At 38.7% G+C, this 25,427-nt stretch overlaps 2 protein-coding genes and 1 long non-coding RNA gene across 17 annotated transcripts; 1 reads left to right on the top strand and 2 right to left on the bottom strand.

The window, feature by feature from the left end:
* The first annotated feature begins 227 nt into the window (after positions 1 to 227).
* On the top strand, positions 228 to 13,827 carry LOC123498372. 10 transcript variants are annotated; one of them, XM_045245466.1, is made up of 7 exons: positions 228 to 410; positions 998 to 1,116; positions 2,696 to 2,761; positions 3,118 to 3,254; positions 3,797 to 4,089; positions 12,888 to 13,007; positions 13,579 to 13,827. In XM_045245466.1, exons 2-7 carry the CDS (start codon positions 1,059 to 1,061, stop codon positions 13,664 to 13,666), a joined length of 762 nt encoding a protein of 253 aa, XP_045101401.1. In that variant the 5' UTR covers positions 228 to 410; positions 998 to 1,058; the 3' UTR covers positions 13,667 to 13,827. The 10 variants fall into 10 exon arrangements, with proteins under 10 accessions (XP_045101401.1, XP_045101405.1, XP_045101404.1 ...); XM_045245470.1 differs by having other exon boundaries at positions 251 to 410; positions 2,699 to 2,761; XM_045245469.1 differs by having other exon boundaries at positions 251 to 410; positions 811 to 1,116; positions 2,699 to 2,761.
* Positions 6,033 to 13,018, bottom strand: LOC123498371 (DNA fragmentation factor subunit beta-like). Of its 5 annotated transcripts, none has more exons than XM_045245458.1 (7): positions 12,953 to 13,018; positions 10,256 to 10,400; positions 9,846 to 10,161; positions 9,495 to 9,666; positions 8,686 to 8,868; positions 7,296 to 8,370; positions 6,033 to 7,208 (listed from the first exon to the last, which is right to left on the bottom strand). In XM_045245458.1, exons 2-6 carry the CDS (start codon positions 10,361 to 10,363, stop codon positions 7,995 to 7,997), a joined length of 1,155 nt encoding a protein of 384 aa, XP_045101393.1. In that variant the 5' UTR covers positions 10,364 to 10,400; positions 12,953 to 13,018; the 3' UTR covers positions 6,033 to 7,208; positions 7,296 to 7,994. The 5 variants fall into 5 exon arrangements, with proteins under 5 accessions (XP_045101393.1, XP_045101395.1, XP_045101394.1 ...); XM_045245460.1 differs by having other exon boundaries at positions 9,846 to 10,088; XM_045245459.1 differs by lacking the exon at positions 12,953 to 13,018 and adding an exon at positions 10,966 to 11,376 and having other exon boundaries at positions 9,846 to 10,088.
* On the bottom strand, positions 13,281 to 24,947 carry LOC123498389. 2 transcript variants are annotated; one of them, XR_006672674.1, is made up of 5 exons: positions 24,843 to 24,947; positions 17,432 to 17,612; positions 17,091 to 17,195; positions 15,555 to 15,697; positions 13,281 to 14,597 (listed from the first exon to the last, which is right to left on the bottom strand). It is a non-coding gene; the product is annotated as an uncharacterized LOC123498389 (long non-coding RNA). The 2 variants fall into 2 exon arrangements; XR_006672673.1 differs by having other exon boundaries at positions 13,281 to 14,339.
* Between the last annotated feature and the right edge of the window lie 480 nt (positions 24,948 to 25,427).

The following is a 25,427-nucleotide window of genomic DNA, read 5'->3' as shown; positions in this document are numbered from 1 at the left end:
TCGGACATTATGACTAATTGCTCCTCTCTCTCTCTCTCTCTCTCTCTCTCTCTCTCTCTCTCTCTCTCTCTTGCATAAAAAAACGCATTATTCTTCTTGTTACCATTACTTTATACATGAATCACCGTACGATCCGCTATGCCAGACTGCCTTGTAATAAGCGTCTTCACTGCCTCGAGGTGTGGTCCGGGTCTCAGGAGAATATTAAAATTACATTGGTGGCCCGCAGGTGAGGTCAGTGTGATCTCATGTCGGAAGTGAAGCAGGAGGAGTCACTTGGCAGCATCAGGCACACGTACACGTAGTCCTCGTCCTCTAGAGGCGACACCGCGGCGCCCACAGGTGAGGAGAAGGGTGTGGTACGTGATGCCCTTCTTAGGATCCTGCTGAAGGGAGTGTGAGTGGTAATGGTAAGTATTGCCGCATTACGCTGTTTTACATATTGGCTTTTCATTATGTTTTCCTTCGTGTTTTTCTTTTCCTCTTATTATTATTGCATTTCTTTGTATTCTCTTTTCATTTCGTCCTCTTTTGCATTTCTTTCTTTCTCTTTTCATTGTGTTTATTTATTCTAGCATTTCTGCCATTTTCTTTTCATTACGTTTTCTTCTGCATTTCTTTCTTTTCATCGTTTGTTTGTTTATATGTCTTATTGATTCTCTCTCTCTCTCTCTCTCTCTCTGCATAAAACTGTTTCAAAGTCTTCATTATATTTATGCATCACAGTATGTGGTGCATAACTATTGTAGTTGTAACTGTTGTGTGTTTCTCCATTCCTTGTATGATTTTCTGTGTATACTTTTGGCATAGAAGGCTAAATATCGGGCGATGATTGATGGTTGAACTCACTCACTCCTTGCCACTGTTGACATTCGTGAATGAATGTAAAGCGAGACGAGTGGGAAAGTGAGAAACGAGTAATTTATGGAAAGAAACAAGGCAACTAGAGTGTTTGCCCATTAGAATGACGTTATGAAGGCAGGCGTCCGACTTACAGTGAGGACAGACTCCGACAGACAGTGGCCGGTGAACCACCAGGCTGGATAGACAGATCCACCATGAGTGACGGAGGGCAGCGACAGCGACCAATTCGAGGAAGTGATACAAAACCAAGCAGTAAGTTCCTTTGATTTTCATTATTCTTACTTGCAGGGAATGTAACGAGGCCAGGAAACACCTTATTGACCTTGACTGGTCCATTACTAATTTGAAACCTAAGGAAACGGTGGAAACTGTGTTTTTGCTATGCTACAATTCATTTGATTAACCTCCTTAAAAAAATAATAATAAATTAATAGATAAATAAATAAAATAAAAAAACGGAATGTACATTCACTATGCTTATCAACACAATGCGTCACATAAAAGCCTTACCTAGATTGCGACTGAGATATGATTTCACAAGGTAGCGTATCGGCCATGTTTCAGAAGAATACGCTGTTTGTAAACGTATTGGAATGATTTTGACTAAGGTCACAAAACAAAATTGTATACTTTGGCAGACTCCGTATACAGCAGTGTACGGAGTCTATGACTGGTTATAGTGTAACAACTGGTACTGTACATTAGTTCATTGACTGATTAGGATGAAACGCATCCGCCTCTCGGAACCAAAGCTAATAATTTTCAGACTTAACTCGTGCCATATAAGCCCAGAATAGATGGCTATGCAAGCAGTGTCGAAGCTTTTACCTTGTAATACTGTCAGGTATCAAAAAACAATAATCTGTAAAAATTCTTTACCGTCGCTTCGTAATACGCCTTTAGGCAAGCAGACACGTAGAATTAGTTCTACAATCTACTGGGACTTATTCTGGAAGAAATTTTAGGAAAGAAGGATTATGTATATAGTTGGTGGTCATTGATTTAAGTTAGACAAAAACGAGAAATCACCATCACTGACTAACAGTAACAAGCTCGTTATCACTACCATGCCGAATGCCGAGGGTTAGACGTCCCTGTTAGTGACTTTGCTTGTTTTTTTTGTGGTGTGACTTTCTTGATTGATGGATGATTACATACAGTATCTCATGCATCGCATAGTATTAAAATGAATAAAGTATCGCATGCATATTTGTTTAGTGAAAGAAATTCCCGCTTTGGTCCACGGCTCAACGGTGACTCCGACTGACTCGGGTCTCGTTGTTATGGTTCATAACTTCATAAAACGGCCGCCTGGCGGCGAGAATGGCGGCGACGGCTGGCGTAGATGGGAAAGGTAATGTTCTTTATATAATCTTGATTATCTCTAGAAGGACACTGGTAGTGATGTAAAACCAATGGACCACTTCTGTATCAGCTGTGTAACCTCTGTGCTTGGTGTTTTGTGTCCAGTGTAGGGCTACACCAGCTGGGCAGATGTTAAACAAAAGCTGGGTAAACTTCACTCCATGTAAGCCTTGGCGAGCACCAGCGTGTGTATTCCGTGCTCCAGCCATACTTAACAAGTACTAACGGCAACTGTACATGTCTAGTGTGTAGGTGCTCTGATAATGAAAAGATAGAGAAGCATGAAGATGTTTGAGGTAAAGTAGACGCAATTCTCGTCAAGTAGAGTACTTTATGAGGGGCCACATAGTGAGAAGGTTGTAAAATGTTAGGTTAATTTATCTATGGTGCTGTTCAGTTGATCGATTGGTCTGAATCTCCTCCCATCCTTAATGATAATTACACATTTGGTGTATTTTGTTTTCAGCAGGTGATAAAAGACGTGGATTGGGTCGTGGTGCTATACTTCAAATCCATAACCTACCCAGACCTGGTAAGTGGCTGTGTGGATACTTTATTTTTTTTATTCTTTGTGCATATATATATATATATATATATATATATATATATATATATATATATATATATATATATATATATATGTAGATACAGTAGTGTTTCATGGTCACTGTGTTGGTTCAAGAATGACAAGGTTAGGGAACAGCCGTAGAGGGTATTAAACCAATGAATTGGAAGTCTCTAGAGGTGAAAAGGTTAAAAATAATCTTAATATATATGATGTGATTTTGAGGTAATAGTTTTTGAAGTTTAACACAGAAGAAAACATTTACTACTACTACTACTTCACCATAAGTGCCATCTCAGGAAGTTGTCTTGCCATCAAAACAGGTGCACCCCGCCACTACAAGCCTGTGAGTGTGGAGGGAGAGGTGGGAGGCGCTGTACCAGCCATTCCGGGGGACTGTGCTGTGCATCACTCCTGGCGGTACCTCTCCAATGCACCTGTGGCCTACCAGATGCAGCAGGTAAATGAGTGAGGCTGATTTTTTAAACAGTTGTAGTATTTTATTTATTTTTGTTATGGGAACTGCAGTCAAACAGTATTCAAATACCCATAATTCTTAAGACTAGATTATATGTAGAAACTACTTGCATATTTGGACTTTTAACTCTCTCTCTCTCTCTCTCTCTCTCTCTCTCTCTCTCTCTCTCTCTCTCTCTCTCTCTCTCTCTCTCTCTCTCTCTCTCTCTCTCTCTCTCTCTCTCTCTCTCTCCATGACTTTTGGTCTTGACAGAGGCTTTGACTTCTTTAGTAAGATGTTCATATGTGACAACTATTGAAACACTCAGAAAGAAAGCAAGTGGCTTCTTCATGCCACATTAAAAGTGACATTGATTTGTAGTGTTTTCATGGATAGATATTTACTTGAGCTTTGTGTGCCCTTGACCATTGTTGCTGTCGTTATCTTGGTGTTTTCCTGCATAGTGACAAGATCAGTTTGGTGTAAATTTGTAATAGAAAAGTAGAAGAAAGATTTTGGCTAGAAGTACGAAAATCACATTTTAGATGCTGAATGCTGAGGAGGGTTGGTCAGGTGCATTGTCATCATTTACACAACACACCACCACCACCACTTCTGCTACCCATGCTTCTGATGCTACTGTTGCGGACCTTCCTGAAAAGGCACCACATGACATAGTACATGGAGATGGTGCTTGTTCAACCAAGGACAATGATGGTGGAAATGGTCTGTGGGAGCCATGGTGCCCAGACACACGCTTCCACTCGCCACCTAATGTTGCCTCGACTGTTGAGTTTCCTCGGCTTGAGCATGGCAGTCCTGCCTTCAGAAAAAATATGTAAGCGATTGAAGTTGCTTGAATATTTTATTTTATGACTGATGAGGAAAACTTGCATTTGTGTTGGGATCCAGATAGTACTATATCCAGATACTTGATGTTAGATTTTAAATGGTTTGAATGATTTTATTTATTCAGCAATTTTATTGTGTGTCAGTGTAAACTTTGACCTGTTGTTTTATGAGACTTCTTAGGGAAGCAAAGATTTTTATAATAGATATAAAGTCATTGCATGAAGTTAGGAGGATTTTAAAAACTGCACTCATATAAATCTAGTACATTGGGGAAGGAAATGACTGCATTTGTATAATGTAAAAACAACTTAGTTTTGTATGTTTGTTGTCATTGGAATTGGAAGAATAGGAATAGGTAACGTGTACTTACACATACGCACACGTGCGCTCACACACACACACACACACACACACACACACACACACACACACACACACACACACACACACACACACACACACACACACACACACACACACACACACACACACACACACACACACACAAATCGTAGAGGGGCTGATTTTGTGTTGGCTGCCATGGCTGGCATAGGTTTGAATTCCACTAGAGACTGGTCACCTCTGCAACTGGACAAAGTTCTGTGATGCTCCTCTGCCTCTCAGGTGCCCTCAGGCCACTTGGCTTCAGGGATAGCACCATCTTTGGCATAATCTTCTCAAACTACTACTGTGGCTCTCCATTGACCAGCAAGCCCCCTTCATTAGACATATTCTTGAGCACAGTGGCACTCTCCAGGTTGGCAGGGTTAGGCCAGGTCATAAATACCTCCCCACACACTCCATCTCTTACCTTGTGGCAGCAGGAGTCTCTTACCTTGTGGCAGCAGGAGAGGTGACTCTCAGTGAGGCAGTGTGCATGACAAGCGGTGCTCCTGGCTACACAGCTGCTACACTGCTGGGAGTCAGTAAGAAGTGTTGTTGGTGCTGACAATTTGGCATCTTCATTGCAAAAACTCCTCTGCAGCACTTGATTGTGAAGGGGAGTTTATGAATGGCATGTGGTGGTGATGGTGGTGACTGTGGTTCAGCTCAAAAGGGAAGGAGGCCACTTACAAGCCAGGCACCTTCCTGTGGGGCCCTGGGGATCTACTAGGGTTGCCTGGAGGTGGCATGGCAAAGGAGTCTTCTGCAGATGTGAGTGACATTACTCCTGCTCGATTGGCAATGGAATGCCTCCACCTTTTGCTAGGCTTGACTAGCAAAGGTGGCAAGGGATTGAAGAGTCTGACCATAGACTACAACATGTGTTGTAGCCTGTGGTGTGACATCCTCCCTGATGCTCCTCTCTTTCTCCAGGCTGACCAGCCTCGCACACCTACAAACTATATTCAATGATACGCGCGTGCACACACACACACACACACACACACACACACACACACACACACACACACACACACACACACACACACACCCGGTAGCTCAGTGGTTAGAGCGCTGGCTTCACAAGCCAGAGGACCGGGGTTTGATTCCCCGGCCGGGTGGAGATATTTGGGTGTGTCTCCTTTCACGTGTAGCCCCTGTTCACCTAGCAGTAAGTAGGTACGGGATGTAAATCGAGGAGTTGTGACCTTGTTGTCCCGGTGTGTGGTGTGTGCTTGGTCTCAGGCCTATCCGAAGATCGGAAATATGGAGCTCTGAGCTTGTTCCGTAGGGTAACTTCTGGCTGTCTCGTCAGAGACTGCAGCATATCAAACAGTGAAACACACACACCTGGTCTGGTCTCAGGCCTATCCGAAGATCGGAAATAATGAGCTCTGAGCTCGTTCTGTAGGGTAACGTCTGGCTGTCTTGTCAGAGACTGCAGCAGATCAAACAGTGAAACACACACACACACACACACATTTTTTTTTACAAATTAAATATTTGCTAAAAATGGATGTTAATTAACAAACAAATGTCTATACATCTTGTACATGATTTTTATTATATTTCTAACATTGTAGAATAAAAACCTATTATGTACATCTACTCTTAATAATTACCTACTTGTGTAGGAACATAGCAAGGCAATTGTTTCTCTTACTGTGAAGCACTAAGGTTTTCAGATTCCCAAAGAAGGGATGAATTGAAAGTGAGATACTTACCCAAAGAAAAGTTTGACTTGACTGATGACAATATTCAACCACAGTGAAAAGGTAATTTAGAAATTCTGAATCAAGAGTGCTTGTGCATTGTTTGAACGAGATTCAGAAGAGATTGTCAAAACTGGTAGTAAATGATATGTGCAAAAATGATTAAATTGTTTAAAGCTGTCAGTTCATTATTTGAATTATTAGATTGGCTCTATGGCATAGCACTAGGAATCACAGTTGACAGAGAAGATGTAGACCTTCACATGGCATAGTCAAGTTGAAACAGCCATCATAGCACTCCTGACAGATCAGGTCAGTTAAACTGTATACATCTTTAGACTGAATGGCAACCTGTCATGTCTATATATATTTGTCATATCACTCCCTTGACCTTTTGATTATAAACAGGCTATAGCACGAGTTTCTGTGAATACTGCAAGAGGTGAAAGTAGTACATTAGTATATTAAATTTGAAAGACTGCAGTGAGGTAACTTAATTTACTTGAGTATGTACTTATACTGTTACTTTGTAAGAAAAAGATGTGTAAGGAACATGAAGGCCTTTACACACTATCAATAGGTGTCTGATAAACACCGCCCACAGCGAAAAAGGCCACTGCAATGTGAAAACAGATAAAGGATGGGTCTCACTATGGCTGATGTAACACTATGCAGTCACACTATTTTAGTGTGGCTGCAGTGTCACTGCCACATTATGAAAACACACTTAAACAAATGGTGTGGTGCTGCATCACGCAAGTGTGTGCGTCTGGCTACATTTTGGCAAATTTGATTATTGAACATACAGATACTGGAGGAATTGTTGTATATTGGAATATGTTTGGTAGCATGCCTGTTAGACACTGCCGTATCATGTGGACAGGCCTTAATGGTCAAATAGAAGATACAATGCTAATCAAAGACAATGAATTGAATTACAAGAGTATGCTATGCTAGAATTTTTAAAGATCACCCACATAAACACCCATTTAAATGTATTTTCAACCACCTCCCTTGCTGAGTATATGGATGTTTTCAAAGTAAATGTGTTTGTCATCACCCACATAAACACCCATTTAAATGTATTTTCAACCACCTCCCTTGCTGAGTATATGGATGTTTTCAAAGTAAATGTGTTTGTCAGCACATCTCAGGTTTACTCAAATATACTGGAACTGAACAAGATTTTGCTAAGTCTTCTCATATGCAGACATCAAGTATCTTTTCCAGGGTATATTAACAGTTTTCAATGCCTATAGGTGGAGAACAATATACAGATGTATGACTGAAGGTCAGCAGAATTGTGTGTGTGTGTATGTGTATGTGTGTGTATATATATATATATATATATATATATATATATATATATATATATATATATATATATATATATATATATATATATATATATAGTAGTACAGATTCTTTCCATTTGGTTGTGCCTACATTTGTCTTGCCTATGAAGGGGTTAATGATAAAATGAATAGCCTGAAGAGAATGAGAATGTAGGAATTTTAAGGTTGTAGCTAATACAGGAATGTAATTAATGAGTGGAATGAAAAAATCAAATAGGTATGTAATAACATATGTCATGTAAATCATCGGGATGAGATGAAGATTGTATACAACTTTTGTTCACTGTGCATACAAAATGCATTCTTGTACTATTCTTTGTATGGTGATGACTGGTTATCAAATATATTTGTAGTAGTTTGTAGTAGTTGTAATCTTATTAGGAACCTTCTGTGTCATGGTCTAGTTACACTCTAGTCTCTTGGTGGAGTAACACATCTTTTCATCTGTAACCATTCTGCACCCAGCAATCTATGGATCTGTGCAGTTTCTTGCTTCTTGTGAAGTAACTTGAGTTGGGTAGTGGCCTCTTCACTCTCTGTCGTTGAAGTTTGGTATGGTGGTGTGGAGTTTGCCCATCCACCTCGTCATGTTGGTCTAAGAATATCTTCTCGGACTTGCATTGACATTCATGTGGTTTCTTAACATGACAAGCAATGTGTACTAGCTTCAAGTTACCATTTGCCTTTAAAGCACCTGTAGAAGGATTCTTGTGCAGGAAGAGGAGGTCATAAAAGTACTGGAGATTTACACAAGATGCTCTTTGGCTTGAGAGAGCAGCTTTCAGTTCTGGTATGATGCTTCTGGATTTTTCAATCCTGAAAAAAAAAGTTACCATATGTAATGTGACAGGATTGACTTTTGATGAAATGCATCAAAACATTTTATTCAGTTTTGAAATCACATACTTATTATGTTGATATGAAGGGGTTCTCTATCAATATCAACAAGTGTATAGAGAATAACACTTGTTACTTAAGCCATAACCATTATAATGTCATTCTTGTCTGAGATATTTAATCACATTCGTACTGATATTTTGGTGTCCTTGATATGGAGAATACAGAAAATCTTTTGTGTACAAGCATGAAAATATAAAAGGAAAAAGATGAATGTTAAGAATTTCATCTTACACATGATCAAAATTCCAAGTAGAGAAGACAATCCTGGCTTCCCTGGAGGCGTAGGGATTGATGTAATGGATGCCGGGACATTGGTGTTGGTCATAGGGCCCCTCACACTCAAAGATTCCTTGGGAGTCACACAGACGTTCTTGTTCTGACACAGTTGAGCGGTCAAAGTAACTAGCGTTGTACCTGTGTGGTGGATGCTATGTAGTTGTTTTTTGTAAATATCATGACTATTTCTATTGTAACAAATCAGTCTTGGAACAGAATCATAACTTTATCTTTAACAGTATGGTTTCACCATCTCTGTGTACTCCTACAGCAGAAAGGACAATAGTATGTAGGGATTTTACCTCAAATATAAAGCATTAAGGCTCCTGAGACTTCCTGCTTACTTATAGTCCAACAAGAGTTTAGATGTTTTGGTGTGACAATAGCAAGATGTTTAAAAGTAAAGGTTACTGAGCTAAATAAGAGAGGTATTTCTTTGTTACATAAAGGAAGGTAAAGATGAGGACAATGGCACTGTTAAGTATCCACCTGTTTCTGGAATAACAGATAATGTAATTCTTATTCACCAAGAGAAGTAGTTTCAAGACCTTTATCCCTTTCTTTTGGCTAACACTTTTGGACCTGCAAGAAGACTGGCAACTAAGTGTTGCCCTTGGCAAGCTTTCTCCTCTTACATAAAAAAAAGACTATTCATATCCAAGATGAAAGTTTTTCCTTATGAAATATTCCTTAGGATATATATAATCAAAATATAGTCACTTAGGATCAGTACAAAACCAAATGAAAGTGTTGGCATTTCTTACTTAGAATTGCGCAGTTTTTCCTTAAAAAAGAGGATTGCATTATTCTGTGGGGAATCGTGTGGCAAGTTCTCAGCAAGCAGTTCTCTCTTGGTGTGGTCTAGATAACCTCGCATCCTTGCCTCAGCACTATTGCGCATGACAGCTTCCTTAGTCTTAAACCTTGTGTCCAACCCTGTAAATGTGTACAATAACATTTAATGCTTCCAATATGATGGAATGAAAACCTTTTAATCAACTTGCTTCTCACTGTTGGTTTTCATTTTGACACAGGAAGGAATTGTGGAATTACTCTATATGTACAAAAATATTAACCATTGAATTTGAGATTTGAAGGTACATTATGATTCTTACCTTTAAACCACTCAGAGTCATCATCTTTTGAAGTCCGAGCTATGGAATCATCTGTAGTTTTGGCAATGACCTGCAGCAGTGTTGCTGCTTGCTTAGAACTTACTGGCTCTTGTAAGCAACTCATAACTTTGTGGTGTAACTGTGGCTGACGGTCCAGGCAGGCATGGAGGAAGGATGCAAGCTGATGGATGTAGTCAGCAGTGTCAAAGTCTTTTGCTTTTGAAATAAACAGTTTTGTGCCATCTACAAGAAATTCAAAGTATTCCTTATCAACTTCTGTTTTGTCATCAAGTGTGACAACGATCTCTTCACTTTTCTGTAAAGAGAGTGATGGTTTACTGCAACAGAGATCTATTTAAAGAATGAAAAACAAAAATTATCTTAGTGTAATTTGCATGAAAATAACCTACCTTTATATTGAATTTTTTTCTGCATTTTTTTAAGAATTCTTTGTAATTTGCTGCTACAACACCACACTTCTTCTGGGCCGGGCCGCTGACAACAAAGTGCCGAGGCATGACTCCACCTGGTGCTGTTAACCTGTCTGTCTGTTTCCTGAAAGAGACAATGTAAGGAAGCCACAGCAGTCCTACACGTCAGTACCAGTGTGTGTGTGCCTCCCCTCTGAGTCAGCCCTTAGTATAGTTATGTATTAGTGTGTGGGTGTGTTGGGGGGGACACAGGTCTTGTATAGTGTTGTCTTGGCCTTAGAGAAAGATGAACATTTTTATTTTATTTATTTATTTTTTTAGATTAATTTTTGCTGTTGAATATATATATATATATATATATATATATATATATATATATATATATATATATATATATATATATATATATATATATATATATATTTCATTAATTTGGGACACTCTCTCTCTCTCTCTCTCTCTCTCTCTCTCTCTCTCTCTCTCTCTCTCTCTCTCTCTCTCTCTCTCTCTCTCTCTCTCTCTATGTTCTTTTTAGTCACTCTCCGAGGCATTGTTAAGGCCTGTGAAGTTTGACAGTTCAGGCAGGCGCTACCCTCTTACCTAAGTACTTTTTAGTGTTAGGCTTTGTCCATTACTGTTACCTAGTCAGTCTCATTCTAGTTTATACCATTATTACTTGTTACACGTACTAGCCTTGAATGGAATTACGTTGTGGTTGCTTTCACTGCTAAATAAATATTTCAAACTTAAACAAAACTTTGGTGATAAGTTGAGTGATGCACTGTTACCAATATCCTGGTGGGCCGACGCATGACAAAGAAAATGCATATCCTCTTCAGAAACTTATAATTTGTTGTGTTTGTGATTTAGTGTGTGATATTACCAGATATTTTGTTGATTTAGTGTTCTTTCCGATTATCTGTAAGTATAATGGGTGACAAGTGAGATTGTGGTGTTTGTAGTTGGTAACACCGCATCAGCTGATTGCCATTGCGCGCTATGTTTCATGTGATCTCGGCACAGCCACTGTCGGCAGCCCGAGACATCAGGGCAGGCAGACAGACTTGTTGACTAAACGATTAAGGCGAGTTCACATGTACGTACCAATTTGCGACTAAAATTTTACGTAGGTAGAGTTTTTCGACTGGAGAAAGCAATTGCATAACAAGACCAACTCGATTTGTGACTTTATTTACGTCGTGACGTCACGGAATAAGCTTTGAAATTGTGGTCTCCATATATAGGGATGTTAGAGGTGGTGAGGGAAAAGAACACACCTGGGACCCCAGAAATTGATTATACTGTAAAAAAAAAAAAAAAAAAAAAAAAATCGAAACGGCTGCCACCCTCCAAGAACTGTTCCCTTCCCTCAATGCAGGGTGTTGTTAGAGGTAAGGATTGAAGACTTGTCAGGATTTAATTTGATCGCAATTTTCCATAGTCGCTTTAGATTAACAATTTTCTTATGAAAAATGTAGGCTAATTTAGTGTGGTAGACACTCGAGCCTTTAAATTCTTTCCTTCTACGTAGCCAGCGACGTATCCACAGGCATTATCTTTTATGTTGTTTTTTCGGTACGTCAAAAGAAGAGCAACCACAGTTTCAGCATCATCACTGGAGGAAGACATTTTGGAAGGTAGCTGTTTGTTTATACTCACTTTCCAGTCGTTGTGCGACACGTTCCGACTAGAAAGAATGAGTCGAAAACTCTACCAACGTAAAATTTCAGTCGCAAATTGGGACGTGTGAACCCGCATTTTCTTTCGCCAACTAATAGAGTAACATGTGACTGACACCTGATAACAACACATGACTAAAAAATAAGTAAATAAGTAAAAATGAATAAATAATAAAATAAAAGCTGCAGTCTAATAGAAATATTTGATCATATCAACTTTTATTGATGTATTTATGATTACTTGTGTACACTTTACCACACGCCTTGTCTGTTTCAATATGTACATTTTTTTTAGTTTGGATCTCTATGATTTTACCTCTGAGTACTTTATTTTGAGATTTGTGGGAGTAGTTGTTTTCCTTGTCACATAAACGTGATGCCTTATGTGCAGATTTATAATGCTTTTGTTCTCAACCTATTAAATTTACACAATTCATCATGTGCACAATATTATAAATATGTGGTTGGTACAGAAAAAAATTAAAAAGAAAAAAGAGTATATACTGTATATGCAACATGGATGTTGAAAAGAGAACACAGGAAAGTCACATTTAGCAGTTTGGAAACTGTTTCCAAACAATGTTTCCGTGTATGGACAGGCCTCTAGCTGTAGCTACATTTATCTGTTCCATAAAGCTTGTTGAATGTATGGTTATATTATAAATATGTGGTTGGTACAGAAAAAAATTAAAAAGAAAAAAGAGTATATACTGTATATGCAACAAGGATGTTGAAAAGAGAACACAGGAAAGTCACATTTAGCAGTTTGGAAACTGTTTCCAAACAATGTTTCCGTGTATGGACAGGCCTCTAGCTGTAGCTACATTTATCTGTTCCATAAAGCTTGTTGAATGTATGGTTGAGTGATTAAGAACATACTTATCTATCACTTGTGTCCATGTTAGAAAATTATATGAACTTCCTTTTTTCAGATTGGTTGTAGGCAGTTGTGTATTTGTCACCAGTGTTCCTGCTCATCAAGAACATGAGTGCTTACCTTGGACCCTTCCCTCACAGCAGACACACCTCGTCATTGCCACTGTGCAGTGCAGGTGGGGTGAACACACAGCAGTAAGAGATAAGCAGATAGTGTTTATAATCATGAATGCTGATAACGTGGTATATAGTAACTCATACTGATGGGGAAACAGCTTAGATTGCTTGTATTTCACATATCTAATTAAATTTTGGAATGAAAGTTAATTATTTTCAGAATAGGAAATCATTGAGATGGACTGAATGAAGCAGGTGTGCAGTGTGTTCCTTTTTAGTTTTATAGGAACACTAGATATAAGGTAGCATATAGTTATAAGGTTAAGGTAAAGTTTGTCCAATCAGTATACAAAATTTATTTAGACGTGCATTCATAACAGGATATAGCGATTTCATGTATCGGCTTACTGTAGACAGTAGAAATGTTTCGGTGCCTTTAAAGCAGTGAAAGTGACTACATTTCACTTATTGTTCAACAGGACACACAACAGCTTGCTGTGTTGTATTTGTCAGAAATACTAAAGGAAGGAAAGTACTGTAATGAATTATTAAGCTGCTTTATAGGTTCCAGGAATCTATTTTATGGATGGTGATACTGACAGTTAACCTGGCTTCTTGTCTCTTCCTCAGCAGGCTGAACTGTTTAGATTCTCTGCATCAGTTGGATCAAGCTCTTTATTGTAGACAACTACAACAGTGGCATCCCATTGGCCCATGAAATTATGGTCTGATCAACAGCTTCCTAAGTTCCTGTGCACTCATTGAACCAGCATCCTGCCCACCCAGAAAAGCGGTTCACCCTGGAAATTGTGGTCTGGATTTAACAGCTTCCTGCTGCCATTACAGATGTATTTTGTAGCTCATACTGAATAGGACAACCAAAATGCCTGAAAAAAATTGTACTTGCCATTACAGATGTATTTTGTAGCTCACTACTGAATAGGACAACCAAAATGCCTGAAAAAAATTAGTACTAAGTTGAAAATACTGCCAAGACTCTCCAGAGAATTTGTAATGGAGAGAATTTTATTATTTTTGGGGACAAGTATTTTTATTTAGTAACTGTTACACTACTACAAAATCTGAGAATCTTCTGATTACTTTCAACTTGGTAGAGTATATCAGGCATTCGGTGCCACTTTCTGCTGTCATAATAAAAAGCGAGCTAGGAAGGACATTGTTATGGGGCAGGATGCTGGCTAATTGATGCACCATGACAAAGGAACTTGGGAAGGTCTTGTTGATCTAGACCACAGTTCCTTGAGCAAGCCAGCACTAGCTCTGAAGGCTTCTTCTAACGCAGTATTACTAGTACTGATGTTCCAAGCAGCCTGTTCGATTGGATTCTTGATGCTAAAGTTGCACGTCTTTCACTGTTTGGTTCTTGCAAGCTGGAAATGGAAAAACATTATATAAACAATCCTTACAACCTTAAAAAGCCCTCAAATAACAAGGGCACATTATGCAGATGAGCCTCCCAGCATAAAACAGTGGCTGTCTTTTTCTTTTGCAGTATGCTGTGTACCAGCAGGCAGTTAGTTTCCTCAGTCTCCCAACACAGGACTACCTCAGTGGCCGTGTGGCTGTCAGGGTGAGAAGAAGCGTTTTGTCTGCGTTTCCCTTGGTTTCTGGGCCCTATACCTTGGTGACTGTGGGTAAAAAGAAGTCATTATTAATGCCTATAGTAACTATAGTGCAGATCATAAGACTTCTTCACAAAGCTGGGCTCCAGAGAAGATAATGGCAAATGTTGGTGTTAGTGAGTGAATGATCTATTCAAAATTGGTTGAAATGTTTTAAGGATGATGGTGGTATCAAGCTACCATCTGCTAAACATCGTCCTGGTCCCTCAAAGAAGATATCTGTATGTACTTTATCTGTGCTTGAAAATGATGTACTCTTTTGATGCCTAACAAGCACAGATGATGTTTTTGAGGGACCAGGCTGAGGTTTAGCAGACAGTATGATGTACTCTTTTGATGCCTTACAAGCACAGATGATGTCTTTGAGAGACCAGGCTGAGGTTTAGCAGACAGTAACTTGACACCACCACTGTCCTTGAAATGCTAAACCCAGTTTCTTGTATATCATTCACTCACACCAATATTTGCCATTATTTCTCTTGTCTGGAGCCCAGCTTTGTGAAGCCCTATGATCTGAACTATATAGCTAAAGGTATTAACGACTTCTTTCTACCCATAGTCACTAAGGTACAACCCAAAAACCAAGGGAAACAGACAAAAGATGAGAGTACCATAGCAAAACACATCTCTTACTAAGACAGCCATAGGAGCAAGGAGGCGTTACTGTGGTGTGTGTGTTGGGAGGCAGTGAGGTAAAGCTGGTACCTAATGCTAGAAGTAGAAGAAAAAGACATGCACTGTATGATTGAGGACATTGTTTTTAATCACAGTATTATGCTGGGGTGCTCACCCAGCTTAATGCCATGACAAGCACTGTATTCCAAATCAAAAAGTAAAAAAGCTATATTGTGCTTAGTACATAATACCTACTACCTCTATTACTTTAGTAGTAGTTCCTAAAATAAAAAGGCCTCACTTAAGAATATATTAAAGATGTTAATTGTTTGTTTATTTGCTTCTTACCTCGATCTGTCTCGTCCTCAAACTTGTTGCCTCTTTCCTTCTTCCGTCTCGTCCTCAAACTTGTTACCTCTTTCCTTCTTCCTTCGTCAATAGATGCCACCAGGCATTGAATGTGTGGAGAATTGTAGACAATATTTTCCAACCTGGAAAAATAATTTGCTCCAATAAATGTATAATAACTCGGTTGCATATAGATTTCTAATAAATGTAATAAATAATACCAAATGTTTTCTGTACTAACATTTGGTATGGTGATACTGGTAAACCAGATTTACTGACTTGTTCTTGTATACACCTGAGAGTAGCTTCATTGACCTATCAACCACATTCTGAAACACTTCTACCCATGAGTGTGTATTGATCTTGCCTTACCAGTGACATGTTGAAAAGTTTCATGAATATAGCCCCAAGGCAGGGGTTCTTAACGTTTTTCTTGTTAAGAATCCCTCAAGTTATAACACCATATACCTGAATCCCCAGTAATCTGACAAAGAACAATGTTAATGTAGTGTGATTCACACTAACTCAATATGCAAAGGATATATATTAAATCAGCCATCTAAGTACACCTGGAAATCTTGTGAATCCCTGGGGGTTCATACACTGTAGATTGCGAACCCCTGGTCAAAGGAGCATGTATAGAGTAATCAAGATGAACAGTCAGAAATAGGAAAGTAAGTGAGTGTTGCAAGTCTTGGCCATCAGATAAGTAGAGGAACATTTTCTGGCCTTGCATCAAGCATGCCTCTGCTGGAAGAGAATATTGGATCATACAGTTTGTGCAAAGCTACGTCCACACTGGGAGTGAGAAAGAGGGTGCGTGTGAGAGTGAAAGGTTGGATGACTTTGAGTGACTGCATTGGAAGTGATTTGACGTGAGAGTTGCTATAGCAACTAGCTTTACCTGCGTTAACTGAGAATTGTTGATACTTGACACAAGAGATACCTTCAGGACAGCTAGTGATGCATGATAAACATCAAGATGATCAGTGTATGCTGCCAGTTAAACGCCATTACTATAGCAATGATGATCCTTTGTTTATTCCAGCTGAGAGGTGCACAAAAGTGTTTTTATATAGGATACATGCTGCATGGACTGCAGGGTGCATGCCCATTTGCTCTCTCACATGCAGACCTTCCAGGAATGGGTTAATCTATTATTGTACAGTTTAGTTCAGTAGTCATGTTCAATTATGCAATTTTCACAATACATGATCTCTTCAGGAACATATCCCTCACATGGTGACAGTGAAAGGAAGCATGCATTCATCACAGCTTCTCACCAATGGCACTAGATAGTGTGTGGTGATCACCCACAGGTGATGACAAGAAGATGGCAGGCATGCATTCATCACCCCTCCTCACCACAGCTGGTGTCTGGACGTGCTGGTGGTTTTGCATTCTTGAACTGATTTGTTGGTGAACAAAAACATTTGTGAAAAATACTTCCACTATAAAAGTAGAAGTTGAAGTAATAGTTATAGTAGTATAAGTAGTATTGGTGGTGGTTACTGTTACTCAACTCTCCCCACTCACCTCATGGTTGATCTTATTTGGAAAAGTCTTCATCCTCTACAGAAGCTGCTCATAATACTTCCTGTAATTCTGAAGCTTGGCTCCTTCATCCTCCACCTTCTGCCCCTGAAACAATTGGGGTTAAGTTAGGTTATTGTGTGTTTAGGGGTGTATTTGGGTGCGTGTGGGAATGCTTTGGAGGTGTTTGGGATGTTTTGTTAGGTGTTGTGGTATTTTTGGTGTGTTTGGTTGCTGCTTGGAGATGTTTAGTGTGTGTGTGTGTGTTAATTGTATTTGGTAGGTCTCTCTCTCTAGTATAAAATTATTTGTTTTAGTAGTAGTAGTGCAAGTACCTCTCTCACCTTCTGATGTGCTCTCTAACTCCATCAGCCAAATTTTCTCTAATCGAGGTAATGGTGGAGCAAAGAGGGAGGGGGGGGGGGATTGGGGGAGCTTCTACTGCTGCCCAAAGCCTACTTGTCTCCAAACCTTCCATTGTGGTGGTGGTCTTCCTGCTTTTCAGTTTTGTCTCTATATTTGTATCTGAAAAGGAAAGCATTGCATTAGTAAGTAACCTGGTAAACCACCTGTTTCTATTTAACTAACCCAACTAGTGAATTATCTATACTTTCTGTTTACTAATCTAACTTAAAATCCACTAAACTCCCAAATTCATAACTTTTATAAACAAACAGACAAACAAAAAAAAAATATATACACACACACACACACACACACACCCGGTAGCTCAGTGGTTAGAGCCCTGGCTTCACAAGCCAGAGGATTGGGGTTCGATTCCCCGGCCGGGTGGAGATATTTGGGTGTGTCTCCTTTCACGTGTAGCCCCTGTTCACCTAGCAGTGAGTAGGTACGGGATGTAAATCGAGGAGTTGTGACCTTGTTGTCCCGGTGTGTGGTGTGTGCCTGGTCTCAGGCCTATCCGAAGATCGGAAATAATGAGCTCTGAGCTCGTTCCGTAGGGTAACGTCTGGCTGTCTCGTCAGAGACTGCAGCAGATCAAAGAGTGAAAAAAGTGAAAGTGAAACACACACACACAGCAGCGATGTTGCATAAGGCAGATGTGTAAACAAGCAGCTCTAATGTTGGATATACTGCTGACTACAAAGCCAGCAGACCTGGTGATGTATTGCATGGGGAAGAGGGGGCTAGGCCAGTGATCCTGTCTCTTGAGTTATGTTGAACTGCTTGTGTTGAGACCAAAGAAGTAATGGAAGAGGGATGGGAATATAGATGGCACTGCCATTAATGTAAACAGAGGAGCATGATCCAGGAGCGAGACAAATGAAACACCTTTGGGATTATGACAGCTGGGAGGTTGGAGCAATGAAAGGGAGCTTTCCGGCTTTAAAGAGGATGATGATAACAGTAGAAAAAGAAACTAGGAGTCTGAGGAAGATGAACACTGGGATATGTGAGAAGCAGGATCAGCTGTTTATAGAAAACCAAGAATTGAGAGAGAAATGAGACAAGTTAGAGAATACTGTTAAAATAAACAATGACATGAAGAAAACTCTGGATGAAATAAAAGGGGAAAGCAATGCTCTTACGGACAAATGTAAGGACTATGAAGTAGCGCTGCAAGGATTAGAGAAAAGTTTGACACTTATATGGCAGAAGAAGCTATAAGTGAATCAAAGCTGAAAAAATGGAAGGTCTGGAAATAGAACACAAGGATGAAAAGCAAACTTTGCAGAGGTAGTTAAGCAAAAAATAAGAGAAAAAAAACAAAGAACACAGTTATACAAGTGATTAAAGAATAGCAAGAGCCAGTGAGAGACAGTAGATAAAAAGAAAAATCCAGTGAAATTTGTGAGGGAAAAGCAAGACAAAGAGATGGTTTAGCAAATTATCTCAGTGGTTCAGGATGAAGAACAGTGTCTACAAAAATTAATAGAAGAAATATATAGATTTAGAAAATATAGAGAACAGATTAAAGGACCACTAAAAGTTCAAATAAAATTGCAAGCAGGGATAGAAGAAATATTAGTGAGAACTGGAAAGAATATAACAACATTTGGATAAGGAGAGATATGAGCCAGGAAGAAAGTGAAAAAGAGAAACTGAGAAGAGTAGCTTAAAAAAAAAAAAAAAAAAGAGAGAGAAGGGCAGAGAATAAGAAGAAATTCTATGGAGAGTGCTAGACATGAAGCTGAGGAAATGGTATATTCAGGAAGGGGAAGGAAAACATTGAGTCATCTATACAGAACATAGATGAATTTATATCAGGAATGTTGGAAGTGAGAGATTATAATTATATTGGAAAAAGGACTAAATGTGGTATGTATAACAGAAACAAAGTTAAGCAAAGATGTCCAAGTAAATTTTAGGAGTAGAAGGATGAGTATTGATAATGGCCCAATAGGATATATATATGTGAATGAAGTACAATATGGAGTTAGACTGGCTGAATTTTTAATTAAGCATAACAATTAGGACCAGTGGGAAGGAAAGGAGGAGTACCATATCAACATATGTGCCACTGAAGACCAATACATGGAAGCGATGTACGGAAAACAAAAAATGAAAAATTAAGTACTAAATTGCCTGGACAATATGTTAAGAAAGGACAGAGAAGTGCTACTTGTTAGGGATGTAAACTGCAAACATGTAAATTGGGAAGGAATGAACGTAAACAATCATGCTGGACAATGGGTAAAGGACTACATAAGGTATAGAGAGAAAGAAGAATCATCTATGGTGGATTTGATATTCATGAAAAAGCAGAGCCCAGTGGGATAAAGTGATCATGAGGTTTTAGAAATTGAATTCAAGGATCAGGGAATTTTGAAGAGTAATGAGGGACAAACAAAGATTGAATCATGCCAAGACAAATTTTGAAGGATTAAGAAATTATTTTAGTAGTACTGATTGGAAGAAAACCATGCAAGGCAAGACAGTCCAAGAGAAGTATTAAATATTCTGACAAGTACAATGACGGGGTAAAGAGATACGAGTATGTTCCCATATACAGAGTAAAAGAGAGTAAACATGTGCAAAAGGTAAGAAGTATAAGAATGCAGCTTGGAAGAAATTACGGAAGCAGTGAAATGAAGAAAATAGGAAGCACTATAGAGAGGCATAAAATGAATATATTAGAATAAGAAGGGAAGAGGAGAGAATTTTTGAAAGGGATGTAGTGAAGAGGTGTGAAGAGGAACCAAAACTTTTTTATAAGTATACATGAAAAGATGATGAAGAGAGAGACCATCATAGGAGGAATACAGGGAAATTCTTAAACTGGATGATGGATTACTCAACAGAAAAAGAAATAAGGACAATGATAAAAAACACTCCATCAAGCTTGAGCACAGTTACTAGTGGCATACCATTATCATTAGTGGTACTAATAACACTGGTCTGCGATGTTTTCAAGGTCTAACATATAATACCTGATTTTAGACCAGTTTTTTGCACTGAATCCAAAAACCATGCTCATTTTACTCAATCAGATCAGGTTAATGAAATATTAGCACATTAAAAATATCCTAAATTCCGATCTATTTCTAGGTGAATAAAACGCAATATTGAAAATATTAGACTGATTTATTCACAGAAGGCTTACAAAATATTTTGAATAGATATCAAGAAGAGTATAATGAACTAAGGAAGCTACTCATGGATGAATGGTCTCTTCAGGGGCTTCCGTTTGTGCTGAGCAGACTGCGCATCCCTCTTTAGGCACCAGCAGTAGTCGGCCAGAAAGTTGACATCAATCGGCCTTGATAGCGTTCCTCCATAACTCTGATATATTGGTGAAAGCACTCACCCTGTTCTTCACTGAAGTCTCCACAATTTTCTGGAAAATAGTCCAGATGAGACCGGAGGAAGTGCATTTTCACTGACATGCGCACCAAGTTAGCGGAAATTCTCCATTAACTCATCAACCACCTTCTGATACTGGGAACTTCTGTGGTTGCCAAGGAAGTTTGCAATGACTGACTTAAGGGACAACCAGGCAGAGAGTTCAGCAGGATTCAGTGCATCATCAAAACTAGTATCCTTGATGAGTTCCCTTATTTGAGGACCATCAAATATTCCTGCCTTAATTTTCTCCATGCTTTTTCGTTGAAATTTCTGATGTAAGAAAGCAAATCCTCCACCTTCCCTGTCCAATGCCTTTACAAAGTTGTTCATTAGACCGAGTTTGATGTGGAGGGGTGGAAGCAATATCTTGCTCGGTTCAACCAAAGGGTGGGACAAAACGTTGTGTGACCCAGGTTTTAATCCTTGTCTTGATGGCCACTCTTGTCTGACATAATGCTGGTCATCAACACGGCTATCCCATAAGCACAGAAGGCATGGATACTTTGTGTAACCACCTTGAAGTCCTAGGATGAGTCCAACAACTTTAGGATCTCCACAGATCAACTATTTATGTTTCTGGTAGTTCAGAGCAGACAACAGACGTGCCATGCTCTTGTGGGATTCTTTAATTTCAATTGTGTCCAATAGGGATCGATGAAAACTTGTTTGCAATATTCAGAAAAACTGCTTTGAGACTTCTGTTAGATGAATCAATGAAAAGTCTCTATTCCATAGCATCATACTTCAGACCAAGTAATTCAATCAGGTCAGCAATATTGCTACAGTAAACCAGTGAAGATGCTTCACCAGACATGAAAAAAATTTCTAAATTCTCTCGCGGTCCTGACATCAATAGAATGTTGTTCCTGGCGCCAGTAGATGTTTCTCTTGAAAACAAGAACCCAGTAGCTGGGCAGACTCCTTCGAAAGGTTCAGGTCTCATGTCAGGTCACTGAGTTCGGCTTGGGTCAAACGCACCGGTTGGTTGTCGTCTTCCGGCCTGTATTAATCACACTCAGCTGTATCAATCATGTCACTAGATTTGGAATCAGAACTAGATTCCATGGTGACATTTGGCTCAGAAACAGGAAGATCGGGGACATGAGGGACTGGCTTTATGGCAGAAGGAACGTCAGGGTATTGAACATGGTGCTTGTTCTTGCGATTGATGCCTTTTAGATTTAACATGCAAAAGTAGCAGTCGGTAACATGATCTTTCCCTTCCCTCCTCACCATTGGGACACCAAATGGTATACTCTTCCTTTTCTTGTTCCTCCAATCCCGTAAGTTCTCTACACATGTTTTGCAATAGATATTTTGACTCCAAAGTAAGTGTGATATGCCTTCTTCACAAAATCAGTGATTTTTGCTTGACGGTCTGGAAGAATAACATGTCCGCAGATGTAACAAAACCTATTAAGATGTTTTTTACACTTCCAATCCATTTTTACAGACCTAAAAACGGAAATGAAAATATTTATCAAAGGTTACCCACTACCTGGTTTTGCAAAAGCAAAGCCCATAAACACTTGGTTTCCAATATTTTAGAAAAATATGCTGGAAAAGAAGTTGACTGTATCTTAGAAACCGGACCTGACCCAAGAAAATAAACTATTTTTTTAATTCAGCATGCAAAAATGGTCATAAATCAGTTGGAAAACCATTGACCTTTTCAAAAAAGTTTTGAAATGCAGACCAGTGTAATCTTTCAAATATATATATATATATATATATATATATATATATATATATATATATATATATATATATATATATATATTAATGATATACAAGAGGGCTTGAGTAGCTACATAAATTTATTTGCAGATGATGCAAAACTCTTCAGCATAATAAAGAACAATGAGGACTGTATGGAATTGCAGAAAGATATTGACAAAATCTGGGAAATGGCATGTGATGGAAATGGGTAAAAGTAATAGAAGACCTACATGGGAATACAAAATGGAAGAAGTTATAATGAAAAGGAGGGAAGGGAAAGATCTGGGAGTGATTAAACAAGAAATTCACTTCAACATACAAGACACTAACAAATATCAGGGTGGCGTTCAATTACATGGATAAGAATATGATGAAAAAGATCACAACCACTATGTTCTCTATGAAGAAAGACTTAAGGAAATGGAACTACCTACCAACTTTCAAAGATAGACGGGAGAGAGGAGATATGATAATGATGTATAAGATAGTGAACTGTATGGAAAAAGATAGATAAACTGAGGATGGAGATACACGAACAAGAGTACACTCAAAGATCAGGAAAAGCCAATGTTTGAGGAACATTAAAAAATGGGCATAAATTTAAGGAAAAGTTGGATAAAAATAGACAGGCCACTATATGTGTCCTGCTTTAACCATGTAATATACAATTAGGTAAATGCAAACACACAAACTATACCCAAAATTGCCCTTCACTCTGAGTCAGGAATGTTTAAAGGTAACAAACTCATAGAATTTTTCTTCACCAAATCTAACCTGAATAAGCATGGAGTCACACATACCAGACACCTGACATGCATCCATCACAAAGAAAATGGGTCTCTGTGTGCTTATCTAACCAAACCAAACTAACTAACCTAACCGAACCTAATGAAACAAGTACATTCAGACAGAGTGACACATACCAACTAACACACCAGTTATAGCACCAGTCACCACACTCAGGGCACAGGACAGACAAGGCGGGATGTATAAAATAATGCAAACAAACATGGTATTACTGCAGAGTTTCACCACAATCAGCTACGTGTTTTTTTAACCACCTCAAGAGATAGAGCTTCTGATTATGAGTAATTTGAACCCCATATATACTAGATGCAACCTTTTTGAATGGCGACACAGATTTTTTAAAATTTAAGTGTGTTTTGGTGATCAGCCGTGACAATAGCCTCCCGCATCAAACCCTGCCGCACACTGATGGTGTCATGCGCTTGCGGCAGCTCGGCAGGCTCTGTGACATACCATTGTCTGAGCATGCACTTAATTGTTTATGCTGATTGGTTCTGTTCTTTGAAACTGAAGCGGCGGCCAATGAAAAAAAAAAAGCATAATTATTTCCACCAATCACGATGGCCCCTGAGGTTAGAGGTTAGGTTAGATTAGGTTTAGTTAGGTTAGGTTGGGTTAGGTTTGGTTAGATTAGGTTTAGTTAGGTTTGGTTAGATTAGGTTGGGTTAGGTTTAGTTAGGTTAGGTTATGTTGTTATGTTATGTTTAGTTAGGTTAGGTTAGGTTAGATTAGGTTGGGTTAGGTTAGGTTAGGTTAGGTTAGGTTAGATTAGGTTTTGTTAGGTTTAGTTAGCTTAGGTTAGGTTTAGTTAGGTTAGGTTCTTTCCTGGACGAAACTAATTTTTTCTGGTAGATTTCAGCTTGTTTTTAATTAATTTACCAATTGTTTTTTTTATCCAAATCATAATATGTTTCGGGGTAAAAAAAAAAAAAAATTGGTTGATTTGCGCCAAAAACAAGTGGTATTTTAATTAAAGCAAGCCGAAATCTACCAGAAAAAAATAGTTTCGTCCAGAAAGGGCAAGGTGGTGAAACTCTGTAGGTTTACCACAAACATGACAATATATATATATATATATATATATATATATATATATATATATATATATATATATATATATATATATATATATATAAAATAAACAAATAAAAATAAAAAAAATACAAACCATCTCTTATTTTATAATTTCCAACTCTTTTTACACTTTGAGAGACACAAATGATACTTTAGTTACTTCCGTGTCCTCTCCTCGCCGCCTCGTGTTCTTTGGACGCGTGTCGTCGTAAAATAAGGAATAAAAATGGTGTCACAGGAATGATTGCAACAACTCCATTCTCACACCATCTGAAAACTTCTTATCATACCATTATTTCTTACTTATCTATAATACCAAGGCTATACAATGATACTCTGTTTACTTACATGTCTTCTCCTCACCACCAAGCGTCCCACGAATCCTCAATGTCTTAAAATGGGGAGGAATATGTGGATGGAAGACATCTGGAGAGTGTCAAGTCTGGGTCTGGGTCCTGGCCGGCTGGAGCGGAAGGTTTGCGATCAGCTGGTGGCGGGAGATTTGGCGGCAAAATCAAAATGTTGTATTGCTCTAAATCAGTGGTTTCCAAATTAGTGGGCATGCGCCATAGGAGTAAGGGTGAGGGGGATACAAGTGGGGCATGAATCCATCTGCTCAAAAACCACTGTTTAATGAGAATAATGAAATAATTCCAAGAACAAGTAGACTATCTGCCTTTCGATACGTGCAGAGTATAATTAATTATTATATCAGTCATTTGTTTCACTCGTTGTAATACAAGTAGATATCTTTTCCTAAACAGTGGTAATATATAAATAAAAGAGAAACAATACATACAATTTCATATGAATACCAAGAAGAGGGGATGAGGGCATACGGCTCTAATAGAAGCAAAAATGGAAGTCAGATAAGATAGTTTAAGAAGCACTGCTCTACCTAGACTATTCTTTTTTATGTAAGAGGGGAAACTG

This window comes from Portunus trituberculatus, chromosome 48 (assembly GCF_017591435.1).
Source record: "Portunus trituberculatus isolate SZX2019 chromosome 48, ASM1759143v1, whole genome shotgun sequence".
In the NCBI taxonomy this organism is placed as follows: domain Eukaryota; kingdom Metazoa; phylum Arthropoda; class Malacostraca; order Decapoda; family Portunidae; genus Portunus; species Portunus trituberculatus.
Note: the sequence above shows the minus strand (reverse complement) of the source record. Positions and strands in the feature narration are given on the sequence as shown.

Bases quoted from the DNA above. Each gene is read 5' to 3' on its own strand.
- LOC123498372 (XM_045245462.1), top strand. The intron at 3,255-3,796 runs GTAAATGAGTGA...ATCACATTTTAG, and splicing joins TGGCCTACCAGATGCAGCAG to ATGCTGAATGCTGAGGAGGG. The intron at 13,008-13,578 runs GTGGGGTGAACA...TCTCTTCCTCAG, and splicing joins ATTGCCACTGTGCAGTGCAG to CAGGCTGAACTGTTTAGATT.
- LOC123498371 (XM_045245458.1), bottom strand. From the start codon at position 10,363: ATGCCTCGGCACTTTGTTGTCAGCGGCCCGGCCCAGAAGAAGTGTGGT. The intron at 8,869-9,494 runs GTAAGAAATGCC...TCCACCACACAG, and splicing joins GAAAAACTGCGCAATTCTAA to GTACAACGCTAGTTACTTTG. The intron at 8,371-8,685 runs GTAAGATGAAAT...TTTTTTTTTCAG, and splicing joins ACTTGGAATTTTGATCATGT to GATTGAAAAATCCAGAAGCA.